Source organism: Myotis brandtii, unplaced genomic scaffold (genome assembly GCF_000412655.1).
Source record: "Myotis brandtii unplaced genomic scaffold, ASM41265v1 scaffold421, whole genome shotgun sequence".
Lineage (NCBI taxonomy): Eukaryota > Metazoa > Chordata > Mammalia > Chiroptera > Vespertilionidae > Myotis > Myotis brandtii.
The window spans coordinates 1,083,537-1,106,438 of record NW_005366140.1 but is presented as its reverse complement, the minus strand read 5'-3'; the positions used below and the strand labels follow the sequence as shown (position 1 = coordinate 1,106,438).

General features: G+C 49.6%; 1 protein-coding gene and 1 pseudogene across 6 annotated transcripts in view; both read left to right on the top strand.

The window, feature by feature from the left end:
* Positions 1-22,788, top strand: part of GATAD2A (GATA zinc finger domain containing 2A) — an 81,896-nt gene extending 59,108 nt beyond the window's left edge. For 2 of the 6 annotated variants that reach the window (XM_005873807.2, XM_005873809.2), the window contains exons 4-13: positions 8,893-9,025; positions 9,152-9,283; positions 11,179-11,268; positions 11,896-12,027; positions 12,198-12,365; positions 14,193-14,472; positions 16,258-16,556; positions 17,203-17,277; positions 17,563-17,758; positions 21,289-22,788. In XM_005873807.2, the coding sequence (XP_005873869.1) occupies positions 8,893-9,025; positions 9,152-9,283; positions 11,179-11,268; positions 11,896-12,027; positions 12,198-12,365; positions 14,193-14,472; positions 16,258-16,556; positions 17,203-17,277; positions 17,563-17,758; positions 21,289-21,419 (1,636 nt within the window). In that variant the 3' untranslated portion in view covers positions 21,420-22,788. The remainder of the gene's footprint in view (positions 1-8,892; positions 9,026-9,151; positions 9,284-11,178; positions 11,269-11,895; positions 12,028-12,197; positions 12,366-14,192; positions 14,473-16,257; positions 16,557-17,202; positions 17,278-17,562; positions 17,759-21,288) is intronic. The other 4 variants (XM_005873808.2, XM_014545728.1, XM_014545727.1 and 1 more) reach the window with 4 other exon arrangements.
* Positions 18,568-18,939, top strand: LOC106727402 (annotated as a pseudogene).
* Positions 22,789-22,902: the final 114 nt, after the last annotated feature.

Here is a 22,902-nt window from a genome sequence, read left to right as displayed (position 1 = left end):
GTTCCCACAGCCAGAGAGGTACACCTGGCCCCCCCTGGTCCTCCTGTATGACCTGGGTGGCTGACCTGTGTGGAGTCCCTTGGCTGCTGGGCTCAGAGTAGCTGGAGAAGGTCTGAGCAGGTGGGGGTTGGGGAACAGGTGAGCCTGAAAGGATTTGCCTGTGGAAGGTGGGGAAGGATCCAGCAGTTTGAATTAGGTATTTAAAGGGAGGCAAAGTGTGTGCTTTCCATTTATCACAAAAGTTTGTGGTTAGTACAAACTAGGAAGCCGTGCTTGTTGCTCATGTGTGGTTTTCACCTGCACATAGGTGACCCTTCTCTTGCTATATGTTGGTGAGGAAGCTGGCATCCCAAAATGTGGGTTTGGGTTCATCTGATGTCTGGAGTCCCTCTGAGCTGGAGAGTGCTCCTGGGTTCTCTTTATGTCCTCCTTGGTGGAAGATTGGCCTAACATGTGGTTAGAGAACAGAGGAAAGAGTGGACACTAGCATTGATGCTGTGGCCAACAGTCTGGGTTTGACGTTTGTTTTTCTTTTACTCTTCCAAGGTCCTGGCCCTTTGGGAGCCTGGATTCCCAGGTGCCAAAATCCTACCTAGTTTCATCAGGCAGATGGTCATCCATGTGTAGTGAGAGTTGTTTCTCAGTCAAGTTTGAGACCCCGTCTATGTCCTCACAGTCATTTCTATGTTACTTCAGGGACTTTATATGCAGATGCTGCTGGCTGTCTAGGATCCTTCAAGTATGAATAAAAACACTTCCCCCTTTAATCTAGTATAAAAATTGTGTTTGGTAACTCAAGGTAGAGACGTCAGAGTTGAAAGTCACATGGGACCCATCCTCTCCCACCTTATACTAGTACTCTCTGCAGGCCACAGGCATGTGACCTGGGAAAATCATTCCATTCAGACTACTATTCACTTGTGGACGGGTGTAACAGTCGAACAGCTGCAAGGGTTACATGGAAGTGTGCATCTTGATGGTTGGCACAGGGCTGGCCATTATAAAGGATCAGTATATGTCCTAGGCGATTTTTCCAAACCTTATATATATCAGCTTTTCAGTTCTATGACTGGTCATTTCCAATAAGTGTCTCTTCCTGAATTTTTGAACAGAGTGTGCTGAACTGGATTTAATCTCCCTGGTGGTGTTGAATCCTGGCTGGACCGGTCAGGATCGTGCTGAAGTGACTCCTTGGGTGGGAGCTGGCCCTGCAGGCTACCTTGTTACTATTTGGTGTTGGGGTCTTTCCATGGGGCCACTGCCAGCTGTTGGCTCAGGGGGTCCTCTCTTTGGCTTGTCTGTACATCTCTCGGCGACTCTTCACACCCGGAAACTGGCCCCTATCACTGCTTCCAGTCACAGTGAGGTCCTCTTGGCCTTCCTGGCCAGGATTTGTAACTTTCAGGGGTTCCTTTGTTCCTAAAAGGAGCCCCCGCAAGATAGGCTGGATGTCTCCTGACCTTGCTGATGGCATAGTGCTCCTCTGCTCCTGCCATGTGCCCTGGGATTGCCCATCTCTGTGCTGGGGATCCTGAAGGGGGGATTGGGCTCACAGGCCAGAGCCTGGCTACACATGCTCCCTCCTCTTCTCCTGATATGTTCAGCTGTAGCTGTGGCAGGGCAGGTGCACTGTAATGGCATCCCAGAGTGATAGTCAGACCTGAAGTCTCCAGGAAGAATGATGGCTAGGTTTCAAAAATCCCATTGCAGCTGCTCACCTCCATGGCCTTTGTGGCCAAGAAGCAAAATGTGTTCTGACTTCCAGGCCCCCACAAAGCAGGCTTTTCTCTTGACATCCCAGCCAACAGGGTATCAAGTTACAGTGCTGGGAGAAGTAGCAGTGGATGCCAAGAAGGGATTCAAGCAGAGGGGTGAGAAGCAGGCTGGTGGGCTCCAGGGCTGTAAGGGTCTGGGGAGGGGACCAGGCACCCCTCCCCCTATGGGGCAGGCAGGACGTGGACTGTGGGGCACAATCTGTGTCTGGGCAGCAGAGCTTCCTGTCTAATCACATCAAATGTTTCTGAGTGAATGGCATCCCTTGGAAAAGGAGGGTGGGGTTCCAGTGAGCAGCCTCCATGTCCAGGTGGCCATGAAAGGCCCCAGAAATGTGTGTCTGTCAAGACACCCAGTTCTCAAGGGCCTGTCAGTAAGATGGTGCCAGATGTTAGGACTACCCAGGAACTGGTGATACCTCTTATTTTCTCGTAGGACTTTTCTAGAAGTGTTTCTGGAATTGTGGGAGTGGAGGGGTGCTCATTGGATTAAGCATGGAATTGCTTTTGGCTGTGACTCAGATATCACTCCAGGTTGTATCTGAAGGTGGTGGCTCATAGGCTTGAGGATGGCCCCTCCTTTTCTGTGGGACTTTCTCCTCACCCTCTTTGCTGGGCGGCTCTGATCTCTTGCTCGGTCTTCCTGGAACTCCATGTCTATCTTATTCCAAGTTCTGTATCTGCCACAGGAGATACATGTGTGGAGAATTGCACTGGTCCCTTTGGGGGGCTTTGAGAGTCAGCAGGGGTGGCTACTAGGAACCCCCCTTGTCTCTCCCTACTCTATCCCAGGGTAATGTCTAGGATAGATGGCCTCTGTTGGGGACAGTCTGAGGGAGGACAAGGAGTTACCGTGGTGTGGGCTAACTCCCTGTTGGCCCCATTATCTTAGTGGTTTAAAGTAATGATGTATTGGTTTGTAGTGGTCTGTTGGGTCTCCTGGTTGGCTGATCCCAGCAGGGCACTGCTTCTTGGGCTCTTTTTTTTTTTTTTTTTTTAATATATTTTATTGATTTTTTACAGAGAGGAAGGGAGAGATAGAGAGTTAGAAACATCGATGAGAGAGAAACACCGATCAGCCGCCCCCTGCACACCTCCCACTGGGGATATGCCCACAACCAAGGCACATGCCCCTGACCGGAATCGAACCTGGGACCCCTCAGTCCGCAGGCCGACGCTCCACCCACTGAGCCAAACCGGTTTCGGCTGGGCTCTTGTTCTTGCAGTCCACGTTAGCTGAGCTGGATGACTGGTGGCTTTGTCACTCACATGGGATGGCTAGGCTCATCTCCATGGCTGTCTCTGACCCTCAGAGACCCTCTTTCCATGAAGCTAGCTTGGTATCCTACACCAGGGTGGTCTCGGGAGCTGCAGTACCTGGGCCTTCGTGGGCTCACTCTAGGGGCCCAAGTAGGAGCTGCAAGGTTCCTGTGGCCTTGCCTCAAAAGCTTGCAATGTTGCTTCCTCCACGTTCCTGTAGAGAGAGCAAGTCACAAAACCAGCCCAGGTCATGGGAACAGGACTAGATGGAGTGTGAGCACAGTCAAGGGTCAGCTGGAATGAGCGCCTTCACAGGGCTCTCAAGGCTGGGCTGATGACTTCATCAGGGTGGAGCGCTGGTTCTCTGTACAGGGTTTTGACAACCACGAGTATTGGGGCTTCCTCTTAACATCCACCAGAATCCTGGACTCACAGGCTAGAGCAGCCGTGGGCAAACTACGGCCCGCGGCCGGATCCGGCCCGTTTGAAATGAATAAAACTAAAAAAAAAAAAGACCGTACCCTTTTATGTAATGATGTTTACTTTGAATTTATATTAGTTCACACAAACACTCCATCCATGCTTTTGTTCCGGCCCTCCGGTCCAGTTTAAGAACCCATTGTGGCCCTCGAGTCAAAAAGTTTGCCCACCCCTGGGCTAGAGGTTGGACTTCCAGGGCCTGTGTCCTGAACAGACACATAACCCAGAATTCAGAAATCCTTTTAAGTGAATTTGCACATCCTTTAGCAACACAGCATTGATTGTGCCTGTGGACATAGTCACCCACATGTGCAAGATCATTAGTCACTCTACAGGTATTGCTGAGTTTCTTGTGGACTTAAAGACCCCATCCTGGAACCACATGCCAGGGAAGAGGAGGAAATGGGCGTGTGCCAATCCTGTTACCTGAAAATCCACTATGTCAGACCATATTGTAGCTGCTGGGACAGTTGCTCACAGAACAGACACAATTCCTGCCCTCGCAGGTTTGAGAATATTTGAATGCTAGTTACCTCAGTAGCCCATTGTGTGCCAAGCTTGCATTCACAGTGAGCAGCCTCTTAATGCTTCAGGAAAGGTCTGGACTCCGATTTCCTGACAGCTTCCTAAGTTATCTGAGCAACTCTGAGGGGCAGCTGAGCTGAAACCCCTGTTCCTGTCCTTGTAGGAGGCACAGAGGGGAGGGAAGTATCTTGCCCTAGGCTCCTCCACTTGCAAGAGGCAGGATCAAGTGAGACCACAGGTGGTTTTATGGGAGAATGACAGCAACACTCGCCCCCTTCCCCAGTGTGCAAGCTTGGTGCACAGTGCCCACTCATGGTAGGCCTTTGTGAGCATGGCCATGGGCTCTGGGAGGAGGGCCTGTGGTCCGTGTGGCACTAGGAGAAGATTCCTGCTCTTCTGGCTCTAGGGAGGAGGGGAGCCTCACCCCCTCTTCTGAGTCCATAGAATCACATCAGGACTGGACTCTTGTTTTGCCTTTTGCTTGTTGGGTCATCCTGGGAACATCCAGTACCCAGGCCTTCTAGAGACAGGCTATAAGTAGAGCCATAGGGCCCTGGCCACTGTTCTGTGACTACCTGTAGCCCTAGCTTGGGGTGGGACAACCCAGGGACCTTTGAGGGCACCAAAGGTTTGAAGTGCATCTTGTGAAGGAGGATGTGGGGGGGTGTGGTGAAAGGAATGGTGGTGAAGGTCAGAGCTCAAGACAGGATGATCCCATGGTATAGAGACTGGTGGGACTGGTTGGGGTGGATAAGAATTGGCTTGGCCTGGGAGGTGTGAATGGGTTCCAGTGAGAGGAATGCCCTGGGGCCCAGGTTGGGGTTTTGCAGAAGGAGCAGGTGAGGCTGGTGCTGATCTAGCAACTCCTCACCCCACCTTTAACCACAACTAGCAGCCACCTGCTTCTGGACCCAGCTGCTGGGCCAGAGAGTTGCAGAGAAGAAGGTCTGGCAGGGAATGGCTGTTTGCCCCTGGCCCTAAGGAGGAATTTGTTGTCCTGAGGCCTTATTGGGCCCAGTCATTCCCAGCTCCCCTAGTGTGTGCGGGAATCTCAGGGGTCTTGTTAAAATGCAGGCTTAGATTGAGCAAGCTGTAGGGCAGCAAGATGCTACATTTCTATAAGCCAGCCGTGGGCAAACTACGGCCCGCGGCCGGATCCGGCCCGTTTGAAATGAATAAAACTAAAAAAAAAAAAGACCGTACCCTTTTATGTAATGATGTTTACTTTGAATTTATATTAGTTCACACAAACACTCCATCCATGCTTTTGTTCCGGCCCTCCGGTCCAGTTTAAGAACCCATTGTGGCCCTCGAGTCAAAAAGTTTGCCCACCCCTGCTATAAGCCCTGGAGAAGCTGCCCAGCTGCTCCTGAGCTGAAGTGGGTAGTGGTCCTGTCCCTCTTGGTAGATCCTAAGGACAGAACCACCTTTTTATCCAGGGGTTTATCCTCACTGCTTGGCACTACACCTACTTCTTAGGTGAGCGTTCAGCAAAAAAGAGTTGAATGACTGAATGGATAAATGCACGAGTGTAGATGGAGCACTCTTTCCCCAACATCAGGCAGCTTCATTCAGAGAACAAAGGTCAGAGTTTGTGAGGACTGTTTCTGCATTCCCTCTATGAGACTGCTTCCCCTGGCACAAGTAGGGTGGGGGTGGGGGGGGCAGAGTACACTAGATATTAACCTCACACTGACCTCTGGCTGGTGAACACCTGTGACAGTAGCCTGGCGTTGTGGACGCAGGATCCTGTTATAAGTTAAGTTTACAATCCCGGTCTTACCTCCAGAAAACTTGAGGGGGTTATGTGTTTTGCCAGAGACTGCCCAAGGGGGATGAGGTAATGAGACCGTTTTCTCTGATTACAGCCTGACCTGCGTCCAGTGATTTTTCATAGGTCATATAAAATCTCTTGATCACAATATTTTACATAAGGGTTCCCAAGATGGGCAGGATGGGCTTATTGGATTTGCCCTGAAGTCTTGTAGCTTCCAAATAAACTCGGTGCCCAGGTGACTGCCTTGGACTGAAGCAGTATACCTGGCCATGCCACCGTCCCTCTAGCACAGCGGTTCTCAACCTGTGGGTCGAGACCCCTTTGGGGGTCGAACGACCCTTTCACAGGGGTCGCCTAAGACCATCGGAAAACACATATATAATTACATATTGTTTTTGTGATTAATCACTACGCTTTAATTATGTTCAATTTGTAACAATGAAATTGGGGGTCACCACAACATGAGGAACTGTATTAAAGGGTCGCGGCATTAGGAAGGTTGAGAACCACTGCTCTAGCATGTTGGGCTAGCTAGACTCTGCTTTTGTTCCCCTAGTCTAAATGGTTCTATAATTTAAAACAATTAAAAAAAAAAAAAAGAACGTCCATGTTAAATTTGATTCTGTATCAAAGAGGCATTCTTTTTCCTGAATTAAAAGAACTCTTCGGGAAGGAACTGAGAGGCGTGAAGCACCCTTGTTTTAAAGATGGAGCTTAGGAAGGTTTTTCATGTTGGAAACTAGAGGGGCTGGTGGCCCCTCTGTGTTTGGAAGTGACCCAGTCTCTGTAACATACCATAGTCTCCGGGGGTGGACACCACACAGGAAGTGCCCGCCGGCCTGGCAGCTCCAGGGTGAACTGGGCGCCTCCATTTTCTGAAAAACACCTGAACCCTACCTCACTTCTCAAAATGAAGGCTGCTTGTCACAAACTGGTTAGAACTGGCTGTTGCCATGGTTTTCACAGGGAAGGCACAGTTAAAGGGTCACATGACCAAGGAGGGAAATGCCTTTGTCACATGACTTTTTGGTGGCCTGATTAGCATACAGGAAGTTCACTTCCTGCTGGGATGCTAAGTGATCTTTGATGGGAGGTTATGTCATCTCTTGGATGAGTTATTGATTGTCAGTCTAAGACGGGACCTAGGAGTGCTGTGGTCAGAGTGGCCATCTCGGAGCTGCAGCTTCCAGATGGTCTGGTTCCCTCACCCTGCCCTCTTCCCTCAGGCCAATTTCTTTCTTTCTTTCTTTTTTTTTACATCTCACCCTCCGAAGAAGTGCACACCCTCACTGAGATGATAAAAAGAGATAAATCCCTGTAGATCACCCTCATCTCAGCACACACTTCCTTAGAAAGTGCCTGCAGTCTGTAACTGTAGATGTGGTTCTGCCTGGGCTGCTGCCCCGCCTGCATGCAGCCACCTAGGGTCCAGGATCCAGGAGAGTCAGTTAATCCTCAGCGTCTAGTCCTCTGTGAATGTGCAGCTCACACCAGGGACAGCAAAGGCGGTTTAATGGGCTATTAAGCAGCAGTTCTCTATAACTCTGCCCCTGCTTTGCTGGGATGTAGTGGAAGGAGTGGGACAACTTCGAGCTGTTACTCAGTTAACTTTATCAAGTTTGTTCTCTGGGCAACAGTGCCACCTAGCGGACGAGTTTGGTGCTTGGTTGATTTTGCTGCTGAGGGAAAGATTTGATTCTTTCAACAAGACTTGAAGCCACACCTGAAGGGAATGTTTACATTGTGCCCTCAGCAAATGGAGCCGCTTAGTTGGGGGCAAAGTGCCATCTCTGGGACCCTTTGATCCTGTGTATAAGGTCAGTGACACCATAGCAGAGGCTCAGATGTGCATATATGTCTTAGGAGACTTGGGTGTGGACAGGGTTTGGGTAAGAGGGCGAGAGTAATGGCAGGGGTAGCCTTGGCACCAGACCAGTTCACCCACTGTTAGAGCATGGTGGATAGAGGTTGCTGGAAACCAGTTTGTGAGCAGATTAGGTAAGTGAGGAGCACCCAGATGTGCAAGATAAAATGTGTTCTGTATTCTAGTCTATTTCAAAACATGTAGTCACGTTGCCACTGGGAGGTTGAAGGGGCCACATGTGGTCCAGGAAGGACCTCAGCCAGTATCCAGGGCCATGTGTTTGTTTGTTTGTTTTATATTAATCCTCACCCAAGGATATTTTTCCCATTGATATTTTTAGAGAGAGGGGAAGGGAGAAAGGCGGAGGGGGGGCATTGATGTGAGAGACACATTGAATGGTTGCCTCCTGCACACCCTCTGACCGGGTCTGGGGTTCGAACCTGCAACCCAGGTACGTGCCCTTGACCAAGAATCGAACCCATGACTCTTCAGTGCATTGGCCGAGGCTCTAACCACTGACATTTATGTTTGTTTGCTTGTTTTCTTTTTTGTTGTTAACCTGAGGATATTTGTTTCCATTGCTTTTCAGAGAGAGTGGAAAGGAGGGAGTGGGGGGGAAGAGAGAAACATGGATGTGATGTGAGAGACACATCAACTGGTTGCTCCCGCATGTGTCCCAACCAGAGGTGGGGAGCATGCCCACAACCCAGATATGTGCCCTTGACTGGGAACTGAACCTGTGACCTTTCGGTGTGTGGGCCAACACTCTAGCCCTGGCCAGAGTTGCTCAGTGGTTAACCACTGACATTTTTAATTCAACACCTAGCCACATGGTAGAGAAAGGAGTGGTGGTGAGTGGTGTTTTCCAAAATGTCTGTGTCACCCTCAGCATATAGATGTCCTCATCCCTGGGGACACAAAGGCAGGAACCAAGAACAGTCCCAACTGGAACTGGGAGGGGTCCAGCCATAAACATGTGGGTTTGGGTACTGCATGGTGAGTACAGTGAGAGAAGGCAGCCTAGATGGGTGGCAGAGAGACTATCAGGGAGGACACAAGGAGAGATGTTGCCACCAGTGGGGCAATGTGCTTGCCATCTCCTTGCTTTGTCTGTGTTTTAATCTGGGCATCTGGAGGGTGTTCACGTGGGGTTCTGGGGAACAGAGTCCAGCACAGTCAGTGTGCTCTGGTAACCCGCTGTCCCTGCTCCACAGTGACATGAAGTCCGAAAAGAGAGCCCCTTCGCCTGATGTGATTGTGCTCTCCGACAATGAGCAGCCCATGAGCCCGAGGGTGAATGGGCTTCCGAAAGAGGCCTTGCAGGAGACCAGCACTGAGGACCTTATGGTGAGTCTTGTCCCCCTGCTAGGGACTACTCCACTGAACAGCATCCCTGAATATAGCTGGTGACAGTGGGGCCTGTGCTCCTGGGTGCTGGGCCTCCCTCTCAACCCTGTTCTCTTGTGCTTACAGAAAAGCAGTCCAGAAGAACGAGAAAGGATGATTAAGCAGCTGAAAGAAGAGTTACGGTTAGAAGAAGCAAAGCTCGTTTTATTGAAAAAGTTGCGGCAGAGTCAAATACAAAAGGAAACCACCACCCAGAAGGTTTGTGCACGTCTGTATCTTCCTCAAGGGCCAGTGGAAGCCATTCAGAGCTGGGGTCGGAAAGGCTGGTCATGGGGGACAGGTTTCCTCAGGGGTATGAGGGTCTGAATAGAAACTTTAACTAAATACAAAAGGTCCCATTTTGTATTTAGCTAAAAGGATGTCAGTGAGAGGATATATGAGTCCTGCTTGGTCTAGAACAGCGGTTCTCAACCTGTGGGTCGCGACCCCTTTGGGGGTTGAATGACCCTTTCACAGGGGTCGCCTAAGACCATCGGAAAACACATAAATAATTACATATTGTTTTTGTGATTAATCACTATGCTTTAATTATGTTCAATTTGTAATAATGAAAATACATCCTGCATATCAGATATTTACATTACGATTCATAACAGTAGCAAAATTACAGTTATGAAGTAGCAACGAAAATAATTTTACGGTTGGGGGTCACCACAACATGAGGAACTGTATTAAAGGGTCGCGGCATTAGGAAGGTTGAGAACCACTGGTCTAGAATGTTTCAGATCTGAGTACGTAAAACTCACTTCCTGTAAAAGCATCAAGGGAATAGAAAACAAATAGATGTATGAAGCCGCTGGAAGCACGCTTCAAGGTTCAGAGCTCTGTCCTGAGTTTGTTTTTAGAAAGGCCTCCTGCCCTGCCGGTGGCTGTGCTGGCCTGGAGAGGCTGCTGTCCCAGTGCCTCAGGTTCTTTGTGGTTCTGCTATGAGCTCACCATGTGGGGCAAGTTCATGTTTTGTTGGATTTCTGGGAAGGTTTATGTTTGGTTATGCAGCTGCCCTTATCATAACCATAACAACTATCTCACCCTAGCTGGTTTGGCTCAGTGGATAGAGCATCGGCCTGTGGACTCAAGGATTCCAGGTTCGATTGTGGTCAAGGGCACATTGCCAGGTTGCGGGCTCGGTCCCCAGTAGAGGGCATGCAGGAGGCAACCAATCAATGATTCCCTCTCATCATTGTTGTTTCTGTCTCTCTCTTCCTCTCCCTTCCTCCCTGAAATCAATAAAAATATATATTTTTTAAAATTAACCATTACTACTAAACCAGGAAAGTGATTACATGGCTGACAGAATGTGTAAAACTCATATTCCCTAAGAGAGAGGCACAGAAGAAAGACACTCACTGGGCTGATTTGGGGGCTTATTTGAGTTCCCACCCCACTCAGTCAGCAAGTGGATGTGGCCTGACTGACGTCAGTTAATCTCCTGGTGGACAGAACCTGTCTATTGTTTCCTTGTCAGTTGTTGAAGATAAGGTAAAGTGACCCAAGTCTGTCACTGTCCCTTCCCTAGTGGAATGTTACTTAAGAATCCCAAGGTTGGGCCCGGCTGGTGTGGGTCAGTCATTGAGTATCGACCCATGAACCAGGAGGTCACGGTTCAATTCCTGGTCAGGGCCCTCGCCTGGGTTGCAGGCTCTATCCCTAGTAACGGGAATGCAGGAGGCTGCTGATCGATGATTCTCTCTCCTCATTGATGTTTCCAACTCTCCCTCTCCCTCCCTTACTCTGAAATAAATAAAAACATATTTTAAAAAATGTTAAAAGAATCCTAAGGTTGGTATTAACCTGTCCAGGACCTGGGTCCTTTCTCATTGCCTGCCTTTCCTGCCCCCTGACAGGCAGAGCCACAGAGTGATGGCAGGAGTCTCAGGGGTTGGAGTGGTGCTGGAAAAGCTCTCCTCTGCCCATTTTTGTATATGTCAATTCCTGTTGCTGATAGGCAGGTGTCATTTACCAGGCTGGAAGCAAAACCTTTGCAAACTTAGTACCCTTTGGAATAGGAAGAAAATCAATCCTCCTCCATCAGGATTATGGGGTGGGCAGGACTGATGGCTGTCTCATCTACCAAGTATCCTGCTTTCTTGTAGCCCACAGGCTCCACTGGGAGCACCGTGACCACCCCTCCCCCGCTCGTGCGGGGCACCCAGAACATTCCTTCCGGGAAGCCATCACTTCAGGTCAGTTCCTTCCTCATTAGGCTCTTGAGGAGCCCTGTAAAAGGCTGCCTGTTCCTTCTGATTAGACTGGGTGAGGTTTTCCTGCTGGCTGCCCTAAAATAAATCATGCTTAAATTCCCAAACTGAGCCACCATTGACATCATAAACAAATCACACCGGCAGATGGGAGGCCCCTCCCATGACCACCCCTTTTGAGATTGGAGAGAGAACTAAGATCCTACCTAAACATATTGGGCTCCCTTCATTCGGAGTCTCCCAATGGCAGGGGGGCCTTGACCCAGCAAGGCTCCTGGCCTCCTCTGCTCAAAGGATTCTCCCTCCCAGCCATAGGACTGAGGTCTGGACAGGGGCCCAGCTCCCCTCAAACAAGCCTGAGCCCCCAGCTCACACCAGCAGGTGGCAGGTGGCTGTCCTGGTTGGCTGGATTCTTGCTCTGGTGGGGCCTGTGTCTTGACTGAGCCCACCTTTACAAGTCTCTTGTTGGAGTCTATGTTCCTTGTTGCTTTTATGTGCTTTCTATTACCTCCTTTTTTGGTTAATAAGTATGTGCTTTTACAAAAATAGTAATAAACCTGTTTGTTTAAAAAAAACACACGTTAAGATATGGGGATTGGTATCTTTTGACAGACCTCTTCGACTCGAATGCCTGGTAGTGTCATCCCTCCACCCCTGGTCCGTGGTGGGCAGCAGATGTCCTCAAAGCTGGGGCCGCAGGCAAGCTCACAGGTCGTCATGCCCCCGCTTGTCAGGGGGGCTCAGGTGAGCAGGGGTGCACCCTTGGGACAGGAATATGGCCAGGCAGCTCCAAGCAATCGTTTACCTCACATAAATAACAGTTTCCAGTTCTCAGGCTGGGGCTGTGGAGCCCAGCCTTTCCCTCTACCTCCCTCCATTGTTCCTCATTGTCTTGTTCCCACCCCACCCCACAGCAAATCCACAACATCAGACAACATTCCAGCACGGGGCCGCCTCCACTCCTCCTGGCCCCCCGGGCGTCTGTGCCCAATGTGCAAATCCAGGGACAGAGGATCATCCAGCAAGGCCTTATCCGTGTTGCCAATGTCCCCAACACCAGTCTGCTCGTCAATATCCCACAGGTGAGGGCCGTGCTGTGCTGACATAGGGAGTGTGCCATGCAGCTGCCCCCAAAAGGGCCCACAGTCCTGAGGCACAGTGGGGTGGTGCAGTGTGACCTCAGAGCCAAGTGAGGCTTCGGACACTCCTTGTGGTTTGTACTTGAGCTCCTCTGGGCCTGTCAGGCATGAAGGTCACAGGCAGATATTCTGATCTGCCACGTGACAGAGGTGGAGAGTTGCTGAGAGGGTGAGGGGTGCAGACCTGAGCTGAGACGAGAGTCTGAGGTCTTAGGAAAGGCAAGTTTGGGGGATAGATAGGGCCAGCTAAGGTGTTTGGTGGGCCTGGAGATGGCTGGGGGCACTAGAGCCTTTCCCACCCTTTCCCCCTATAGGCACAAGCACATGAGGAGCATGTGTCTGCAAATGTCCTCATGGCACCAGTGTACCTATTCTTATTCACAAGTCCCTTCAACTCTGGACAAAGCCTCTGAGATGGGGTTGGTTTGTCCCCACCCAATAGAGCCAGGAAGATGGGATGGGGGGGCCGATAGGCTAGAAGCAAAGCCTCATTGACAGATAAAATTATTGGGTATGCAGGGGCTTTTGCTGATGGGCACGTCACCTTCTCTGCCTCCATTGGCCTAATAGATTCTTGCCTGCCTTCTCTAGGTCAGGATCAAGTGCAGTCCTGCTACCACATAGGGATGTCCTGGCAAAAAAAAGCTTGACCTATACAAGCAGTTTACCCCATAAACCTTGATCTGGATCCCTCCCAGGTGCCAGACCCTGTTCTCAGCTCAGTGTGCAGGGAGGATGGCAGAAAGCAGGCCAAAGGGTTCTGTTGCCAGTGGGGTGGGGAACCCAAGGAGGGGTCGGGGAGAACTGGCTGGTTGGTCAATGGGGCATTGGCTAGGTCAAGATGCTGTGATGGCGTCCTCTGTATTGAGGAGTCTCTTTGATTCTGAGACCTTCTGTGGGGGTAAGGGTCCTGGGAAAGCATCTGTGCTTCCTAAAACCTGTGATGTATTACAGGCAAGTTATCAGGTTGTGCATTTTCCTGGGGGTGGTGTATGCAGCTTTCCTTCAGATTTCCAAAAGGGTCCTCTACCTTATGAAGCTAACTAAGGGCACTATCGTGATCAGTTCCAGGTTTGGGGAGAGCACTTGACAGTGTTGGGGGTGAGTGAACTGGAGCAAGGAGACGATGGAGCATTGGTCACTGGGGTTTAGACAAAGACGATAAAGTAGTGCAGGAATAGCAAGGGTTGAGGCACAGTGGGGTGGTGCGGTGTGACCTCAGGGCGAGGGGTTGGTGCAGGAACTGCTCTCTACTACAACCCTGATAAAGACATTAGTATCTCCAGATAAGCACACACAAAGATGCTCTCTCAAGGGAAATGCCACAGATGCCACTTGAGCCACCATTGCACCCCTGTGAGGAAGGAGGCTGCCCAGACCTGTGCTGAGAGGAGGGTCAGGCCATAGAGCTGGGACAGTGGCCATGCTGTCTGGGTTGGTGCTGTGGGGACATTGCAAAGGGGGTGCCCACTGTCTTGGTTATAGTGACGGGTTGCTTTATGGATATCCTCCTGGCAAAATACAGCAAATTACAGATTTTTTAATGTGTGTAGTTTATTGGATATCAGCTAAGCCTCAACAGTGGGTGTACAAGATTGGTCATCTCATAGGGTGAATGGTTTAATGCTACTCTGTCTGCTGCTCACAGGTATCAAGCAGCTTGGAATTAGTGCAACTAATGGTGCTGACCTGGGCTGTGGGTGCAGTGATAGGGCCTGCCTCAGTGCAGGTTGCCCCTAGCACTCTGACCAGGTTGTTGTTTCCCAAAAGCCATCCCCAGCCTCACTGAAAGGAACGACAGTCACCTCTGCTCAGGGCAACTCCACCCCCACCAGCGTGACTTCCGTGGTCACATCTGGTGATTCTCCAGCCAGCCGGCAGGCGGCCGCCAAGCTCGCACTGCGCAAACAGCTGGAGAAGACGCTGCTTGAAATCCCCCCACCCAAGCCCCCTGCCCCAGAGATGAACTTCCTGCCCAGCGCTGCCAATAATGAATTTATCTACCTGGTTGGCCTGGAGGAGGTGGTACAGAACCTGCTAGAGACGCAAGGTGAGTGGGCCCTGAGCTAGGGTTGTTTTCATCTCTTCCCACTGAAGTTTCTATAACAGGTTTTTTTCGACGTACAGCACCTGTCTATGCACCTGTGGTGTACCCAGAGCTGTCTTAAAGATTGGGTATTTTGGATGCTATGAGTAACATTGCAATCATCAGTTTGTGAGGTTTAATAGCTTTTTTTTTTTTTTTAATCCTCACCAAGGACATGTTTAGATTTTAGCGAGAGAGGAAGGGAGAAAGAGAGAGAGAAACATCAATCGATTGACTTCCATGTGCTTCCCCAACCGGGGATTGAGCCTGGAACCTAGGTTTTTGCCCTGACCAGGAATAAAACTTGCAACCTTTTAGTATACTGGACAGTGCTCCACCCGGCCAGGGTAGAGGTTCAACAGCTTCATAAACACATTGCAGGCACCTTTCCTGTTAGGGCCTCCTGAGAGCCAGGCCCTGGTGAAGCTCAAGGGTGCCAAGGGTGGTCAGGGTGCCAAGCAGCAGCACTGTGATGTTGGTGTGGGCAGTGAGGAGGAATGCCTGCCGAAGACTGACATGACAGGCTTTGCTTCCAAACAGGAAGTCAACACAGAGGTGAAACTTTCCGGAGCTTTGAGTTTTCAGAGCACTCAAGATGGGAAAGGGTACCTACACTTAAGCCAGATTCACTAAATCACCCTCCTTGTAAACAATTTGGAAAATGCACCTGTGTGGTAGGAGATTTTAGGAATAAAAGAGCATAAACAGAATAGTGAGCAAAAACAATATTGAAAATGGAGGCCATGTTAACCCTTAAGGGGTCTCCACTAGCCATTGTACTGGGGACACTTGTGGCCTGAGATGGAGCTAATAGTGACATGAATTGGGCAGCCAGCCTGAAGCCTTTTCTGTGTGATCTTTTCAGATGCTTATACTGAGGAGAAGGCATAGTCATAACTTGTCCAGGGGAACAGAGGAGAGGCTGACAGGCTGGCTCCACCTGTCAGGTTACCTTGAGGGACCACAGAGAGGGGTGCAGGCTCTGACATGGCCTGGATATATGTCTGGCTCCCTTTGGTGTCTTCTTTATAATGAATAATGAATAATGAATAATGGTAATATTAGCAAAAGCTGCTGCAAGCCCTGGCTGGTGTGGCTCAGTGATAGAGCTTCGGTTGGCCCACGCAGCGAAGTGTTGCTGGTTCAATTCCTGGTCAAGGCCACATGCCTGAGTTGGTTTCCCTGGGCCCCAGTCGGCTGGTGTGAGAGACAACCAATCATCTCTCTCCCTCTCTCTCTCTCTCTCTCTCTCTTCCCCCCCTCCTCTCCTCTCCCCTCCCCTCTTCCCTCCCCTCCCCTCCTCTCTCCATCCCTCCCTTTCACTCTCTTTAGAAATCAATGGAAAAAATACCCTTGGGTAAGGATTTTTAAAAAACCTACTGCTGCAAGGCTAGTCTAGTATGGGAAGGACAGGCAGAAGGCCAAGTCAGGACGAGATGCCTCCCTGTCCTACGCTGTGACTGGGCAAGGCCATTGGGAGAAGCCAAGCTGATGGCACTATGTAATGTTTTTGAGAGTTGGTACCAAGAATGCCTGACCTACAGCATTTCCAAAGCTTCAGCCTGAAAGGCTTCCCTGAGGCTGGCCCAGTATCTGTACACAGTCGGCATCTACTGAGGCTTTGGTTTTCTGATAGCCATTGAGCCACCTGGCTTGGGGTGCTGCCCTCTTCTATCCTGCATGCTGGGTAGTTGGGGTTCTGACTGGCATCTTGTTCCTTTGATGTGAGCCCACCCGTCTGCCCTACAGCAGGCAGGATGTCAGCTGCCGTTGTACTGTCCCGGGAGCCCTACATGTGTGCACAGTGCAAGACGGACTTCACATGCCGCTGGCGGGAGGAGAAGGGCGGTGCCATCATGTGTGAGAACTGCATGGCATCCAACCAGAAGAAGGCGCTCAAGGTGGAGCACACAAGCAGGCTGAAGGCTGCCTTTGTGAAGGCACTGCAGCAGGAGCAGGAGATCGAGCAGCGCCTTCTACAGCAGGGTGCAGCTCCTGTGCAGGCCAAAGCTGAGCCCGCCACCGCCCCACATCCCACTCTGAAGCAGGTGAGTTCTTGTCTAGGAGCCAGAGTTGTGACCTGGAGGTCTGGGAACTTGACTGGGGCCTCATCCTCCAGGAGAGATGCTGTTCCCTGGCAGGGAAGTTGTCGCTAGCACGCAAAATGTCCTGGTGTTCTGTCCACACTCAGCAAGCATCTGCCTGATTGTCAACTGCGTCTAAATTGTGTTTAATGGTGGTGTTTGGTGGTGAAAATACTAATTTGCAGTTTTTTTAGATTTTGTAGCTTTCACATTCATTGTGCCGCCGACAAGTACTTCTTGTCTATAAGGACTTTTCTGAAAGCCACATTCAGATACAAAAGAGGCGTTCTGAAGAAATGTTCTAGCTAAATTAAGGAGAGAAAGAAGTTTTCTTGGCTGCTTTTTTTAATGCTCTGCTTTCTACCCCGTATAGATCCAAAGCTTTGTGTTGGCAGTTTTTTGTATCCTTGGAAGTCATTTGTAATTCACTAATGACCACATCTTCTCAAGGTCCCTATAATAGTGGGAGGCCACACTGTCCTCAGGAAATGGCCTGTCATATGGGGACTAGGCCTCATGTGGCCACAGCTGCTGCCCTTTGGTCACTCTAGGTCACCCTGGGCCGGCCTGTGGATGGTGCTGATCTTGATTTCAACCCCCATTTGTGTAGGTCATAAAGCCCCGGCGTAAGTTGGCGTTCCGCTCAGGAGAGGCCCGCGACTGGAGTAACGGGGCTGTGCTACAGGTCAGAACTGCAGTGCTGGGAGCCCCCTGCATTGCGCCACCAACCAGTCCTCACGCCCCAGACCGTGACCGCGTCAGCTGCCTGCATCTGTCTCTCTGTTTCTCTCTCTCCCTCTTTCCTTCCCCTGTCCCCTTGGTGTAACTTACCTGGTCTCCTGATTTTGGACTTTAGGGACCCCGTGTGGGTGGGAAGAGGTCGGCCACAGCAAGGAAAGGCTGCACTGACCACCTCACCCTCTACCTTTTCCTTTCCCACATGAGCCATTGCACCCTCTTTCCACTGCAGGCCTCCAGCCAGCTGTCCCGGGGCTCGGCCACAACACCCCGAGGCGTCCTGCACACGTTCAGCCAGTCGCCCAAACTGCAGAATGCAGCGTCAGCCACAGCTCTTGTCAGCAGGACCGGCAAACATTCCGAGAGAGCCGTTAGTTCTGGCAAGGGCAATGCCACCTCCAACTGGAAGAAGGCACCCCTGAGTACAGGTAAGTGGGCAAGCCCCCAAGGAGCTCAAAGTAGGGACCTTGCTGTGGTTGGGTCCATCGCTTTCTTATTTTAGCAAAGACTTACACATGGTGAAGGGAAATGGCACAAAGGGCCCTGAACCCCAGACCTGCTCCCTGAGAACAGCTGCCTCCCAATTCTTTGGCTGAATCTCTCTTGTTCACTAAATAGGATGACCTCAACAAGTAGCAGCCCTGAGTAGATACTAAGTAGCCCTCAATGTCTCCACACTCTGTACCCAAACTCTTAGCCCTTCACTCAAAATGTAGGACAGGCCCAGTTCAGGCAGTCACGCCCACCATCCAGTAGACTCCTGGTAGCGTGGATGCTTATCTACCCCCTTGGCTCCTGGCCCCTGGCAAAGGGAACACCTGTTTTTACTGTTAACTTGTGCCTTTTCTGCTGTACTATTTTTTGCTCACACAGATAGTGTCTTTTATTTCCTGATCTGTGGGCCCACTCTTCCCACCTTCTTCTGGCTTGGACAGATCAGGTGGTGCAAAGTACAAAATAGAACAAGAATGTAGGGGCAAGGAGGGGGACTCTGGGGTGAGGGCTGGGAGTTTAACTGAGGTGGGAGGCACCTTGCATGTTCAGCCAGTCGCCCAAACTCCTGAGGAGACAACATTTTAAGAACAACCCAGGGGATGAGGAGGCGCTCAGGCAGCTATTTTTTAATCTCCCTCAGTCCTGCCATCCTGGGTCATCCTATTTTTAAAATTTCTTATTTATTTGCTAGCATTAAGATGAATATTAAATATTTGTCGATCAAAAATGAAAAAGTGACTTTCTCTGCTGATAGCGCTCGCAAACATGGCGAATGTTCCTAAAACCTGCCAAACTTTCTGTAAGAAGTGTGGTCAGCATCAACCCCACAAAGTAACATAGTACAAGAAGGGCAAGGATTCTCTGTGTGTGCAGGGAAAGTAGCGTTATGACAGGAAGCAGAGTGGCTATGGTGGGCAGACTAAGCCGATTTTCTGAAAAAAGGCTAAAACTACAAAGAAGATTGTGCTGAGGCTTGAATGCGTTGAGCCTAACTGCAGATCTAAGAGAATGCTGGCTATTAAGAGATGCAAGCATTTTGAACTGGGAGGAGATAAGAAGAGAAAGGGTCAAGTGATCCAGTTCTAAGCTTCATATTTTGTTTTATTATATGACAGTAAAATCTTGATATGTTTTAAAAAAATGAAAAAGTGAGCCCAGCCGGTGTGGCTCAGTTGGTTGAGCATTGTCCCATACACAGAGAGGGTGCCAGTTCAATGTCTGGTGAGAGCACGTGCCTGGGTTGTGGGCTTGACCCCCAGTGGATGTGCAGGAGGTAGCCGATCAATGTTACCCTTTCACATTGATGTTTCTCTCTCTCTCCCTCTCCCTTCCTCTCTTTAAAATCAATAATAAAAACATTAAAGTCAAGGCTGGGTATGGTTCAATGGTTGAGAGTCGACTTATGAACTAGCAGGTCATGATTCTGTTCCAGATCAGGGTACATGCCCAGGTTGCCGGCTCAATCCCTAGTAGGGGGCGTGTAGGAGGCATCCAATCAATGATTCTCTCTCATAATTGATGTTTCTATCTCCTCCTCCTCTCCCTCTCTGAAGTCAATAAAAAAATATTTATAAAAAAAATACTAAAACACACAGCAAAACGGGTAAGTGAACGGTAGACACAAAAGGTTGAGTGAAGGAGATGGGTGAGAGCGCTCATTTGTGGGAGTGAGCACATGCCACACCCCTGTAGGAAGAAGAAACACCATCATAGAGGAACCCTAGTTAGACCTGGGAAAGTAGGGCTGTTTGTGCAATGGAAGCACAGGAGCCCACTGTACATGCAGCTGGCCAGAGTCTCTCATAGGAAAGGAGCTTAGAAGAAGAAAGACATTCATCTGACTGTAGAAGAATTTGGACCTCCTGGAAAGCAAAGAGCATTTGTAAATACTAGGCAAAGATACTTTTGCTCAGCATGTATAAGATACATACAGCTAAGAACTCACAGGCTAGTTAGAAATTCTTTTTGTGGGAAATTTGGAAGTATATGAAATGGGAAAAGTCAAGTATGAGTATATGCATGTATACCAGTGATGGCGAACCTTTTGAGCTCGGTGTGTCAGCATTTTGAAAAACCCTAACTTAACTCTGGTGCCGTGTCACATATAGAAATTTTTTGATATTTGAAACCATAGTAAAACAAAGACTTATATTTTTGATATTTATTTTTATATATTTAAATGCCATTTAACAAAGAAAAATCAACCAAAAAAATGAGTTCGCGTGTCACCTCTGACACACATGTCATAGGTTCGTCATCACTGATGTATACACTGTGATAGCAATCATGTGAACCCGTGTGTGCACTTAAGGGTGATGTTTGAAAAGGAATATGAAGGAATAAATAGTTGCTGTGTTCAACAGTCAGATTAGAGATAAAAGTGTCAAGGCTTAGAAGCCACATTTCCCAGGAGAGTTCTGCCAGAGCTCCAGGTTACCCTGGGTTTCTAGGTGGTGGTTTGAGAGAAACTGGGTGGGATCTAGTCGGTGGTGCTGCCTTGAATATGCAGAAAGGACTCTAGTGCATTTGACCTCAGAATCCTTGTTCCACAAAGTCCATTAACCTCCACCAAAAATACTCTTGGGAGAGCCCTGCTGCTGTAGCTGGGGATCCAGGGCAGTCCTTAGGCCAGGCCAGCCAAAAACCTGTGTGCTGGTGTGTATGTGTATCATTTCTTCATTTTCCAATTGTAAAAGTGATACTTTGGGAATATTTAGAGAATATGAAAAAGGAAGATGATGGCAATGGCTGGTATTTTCTACTCCAGGAGAACAAATGCAGCACTTAGAGGCCTTCCTCAGTCTGCCTCTTCATTCACGTGTCCTACACGTGAGTGTCCTACAAAGGGATTATGCTTTGTGTGCCATTCCATGCACCTCTGAATGGTTTAGAGAATGTTACCCTATCCTTTTTGATGGCTGCATGGTATTCCGTCATACTAATTTCCCAGATGCCTCATTCAGTCATTTGTTATTTTTCAGTTCTAAATAGCACTGTGGTAATCACCTCAGTTAACAGAGCTCTCAAATAGCCTATGGAATATCTGTTACTGTGGCAGAGGCTGGGGACATTGTAAAGGAGATTGAGTTTTTTCTTTTTCTTTTTTTTTGTTTTGTTAATCCTCACTGAGGATATTTTTCCATTGATTTTTTTTTTTTTTTTTTTTTTGGGGGGGGGAGGGGGGAGGGAGAGAGGGAGAGACAGAAACATTGATGTGAAAGAAACAAATCAATTGGTTGCCTTCTGCACGACCTCTGACCAGGATCAAACCTGGAACCCTTCGGTCCGCAGGCCGACACTCTATCCACTGAGCCAAATGAGCTGGGGCAAGTTATTTCTTAAATTCTCTTCAGTTCTGAGGCGGGATTTTGACTGCCCAGGCTCAGTTGGCCCACTCAGGTGTCCTCCTGGGAGCCTACCCCTGACTGGGACCATCTCAGCCTGTTGCTCTGTTCTGTTGCAGGTGGGGCGCTTGCGTTTGTCAGCCCCAGCTTGACAGTGCACAAGACCTCCTCGGCTGTGGACCGCCAGCGGGAGTACCTCCTGGACATGATCCCGCCACGCTCCATCCCCCAGTCGGCCACGTGGAAATAGTGTGAGCCGGCCTTGTGGAGAACAGGCTCCCTCTTCCTTCCCACCTGGCCAGCCACCCTCTGCTCGCTGGGGAAGACATCCTGCTCCCCAAGAGAGCGAGCAAGCGAGTGTCTGCCACACTGCGGAAGCAAGAGCTCCCTTCATTCTTGGCTGCAAAGTCTTGTGGCTGGAGGGCCGCTTCACAGGTGGATGAGGATTATTATTACTGGGGGACCTTTCCCATGGGCTTTCCTCCTTTCTTTGCCTTTAATTTGCCCAACACCAGCAGAAAATTGGACCTCTGTGTCTATTTCTGTTCCCGCCCTCCTCTCCAGCCCCCTCAGGGCACATGGGCAGCCTGGACACTGTGACACACTCGGGCAAGACCAGAGCTCGGGGCTTTTGAAGTTGAGTGGACTGTTGTTTTGTTTTTGCTTTTTCCCCACCTTAGCCTCCCAATCTTTGACTGCCTTCCTTCACGGCAATCTCTAGGTTGACAAGTTTTTTTAATCACCTCATGATGATGGAGTTTAAAGTAAACCATGCAGACCCAGGGGTTCCTGCCGAGCACGGCCCCCATGCCCCAGAGGATGGGCCGCTGACTGACCAGCCCTCGTTTGCTCCAGCAGAAGGCCTGTACTGCTGCTCGTTCTGGAGACCCCCAACCTCCCACACTTAGCAGAAGAACAAACTGCAACCCAGACCCAGCCAGAGTGCCTGGGATCCTGCAAGCCACACTGCTGCCCTTGGAGAAGGGAGTAGAGAAATGGCAGCAACATACAGAGCCTGAGCAGGAAGTTGGAGGGGCGGGCTGTTGTGTTTTTTTTGTTGTTGTTGTGGTTTATTTTATTAAATTTTTCCTTTTCTTTTCCTACTTATTTTGATAGACAACATCCCAAGCTGCCCTGGCTTGTGCTCCCATCAGGTGTGTCAGGTGGGGAGATGCCCCTGCCCCTCACAGACTTTAGGGTTTCCGTTTGGGTCTAGTTTAGAACCTTCCCGTAAAGGAGGCCGTGCTGCCAGTGTTCGCCTCCAGACTTTTTTTTTTTAACCTTCTTTGGAGTCTACAGAAATGTCTTACAAAGGATCAGGTCTGCTCTTAGTCATGTTTCATTTCAGTTTCTCCCGCTCCTTAAAAATCAGTTCCATGAGGAAAGGCAGATGTCATGTGTGAGCTGCACACAGCACCAGCTCCAAGCACATGTGAGGGTGTCCCATGTGTGTGCACATGCATGTGTTGACGTGGAGACGGGGTATGTCGCTCCCCACTTCAGCTCCTGCCCTGGTTTTCCTGTCCGTGCAGTTAGGGACTTAACTTAAAATCCTTATTTTATAGGGCTGCCTTTGAACACATTGCTTCAACATTCTAATAAAGGCTCATTTAACCCCCTCTCATGTGTGAATATCAGTGTTTAGAAAACATTTTTAACATGTGGTCAAAGACCTAGTTTTGCAAAATGTTCTAATTTTTTGTTCTATAGAACCCTAAATTTCTCATTGATTT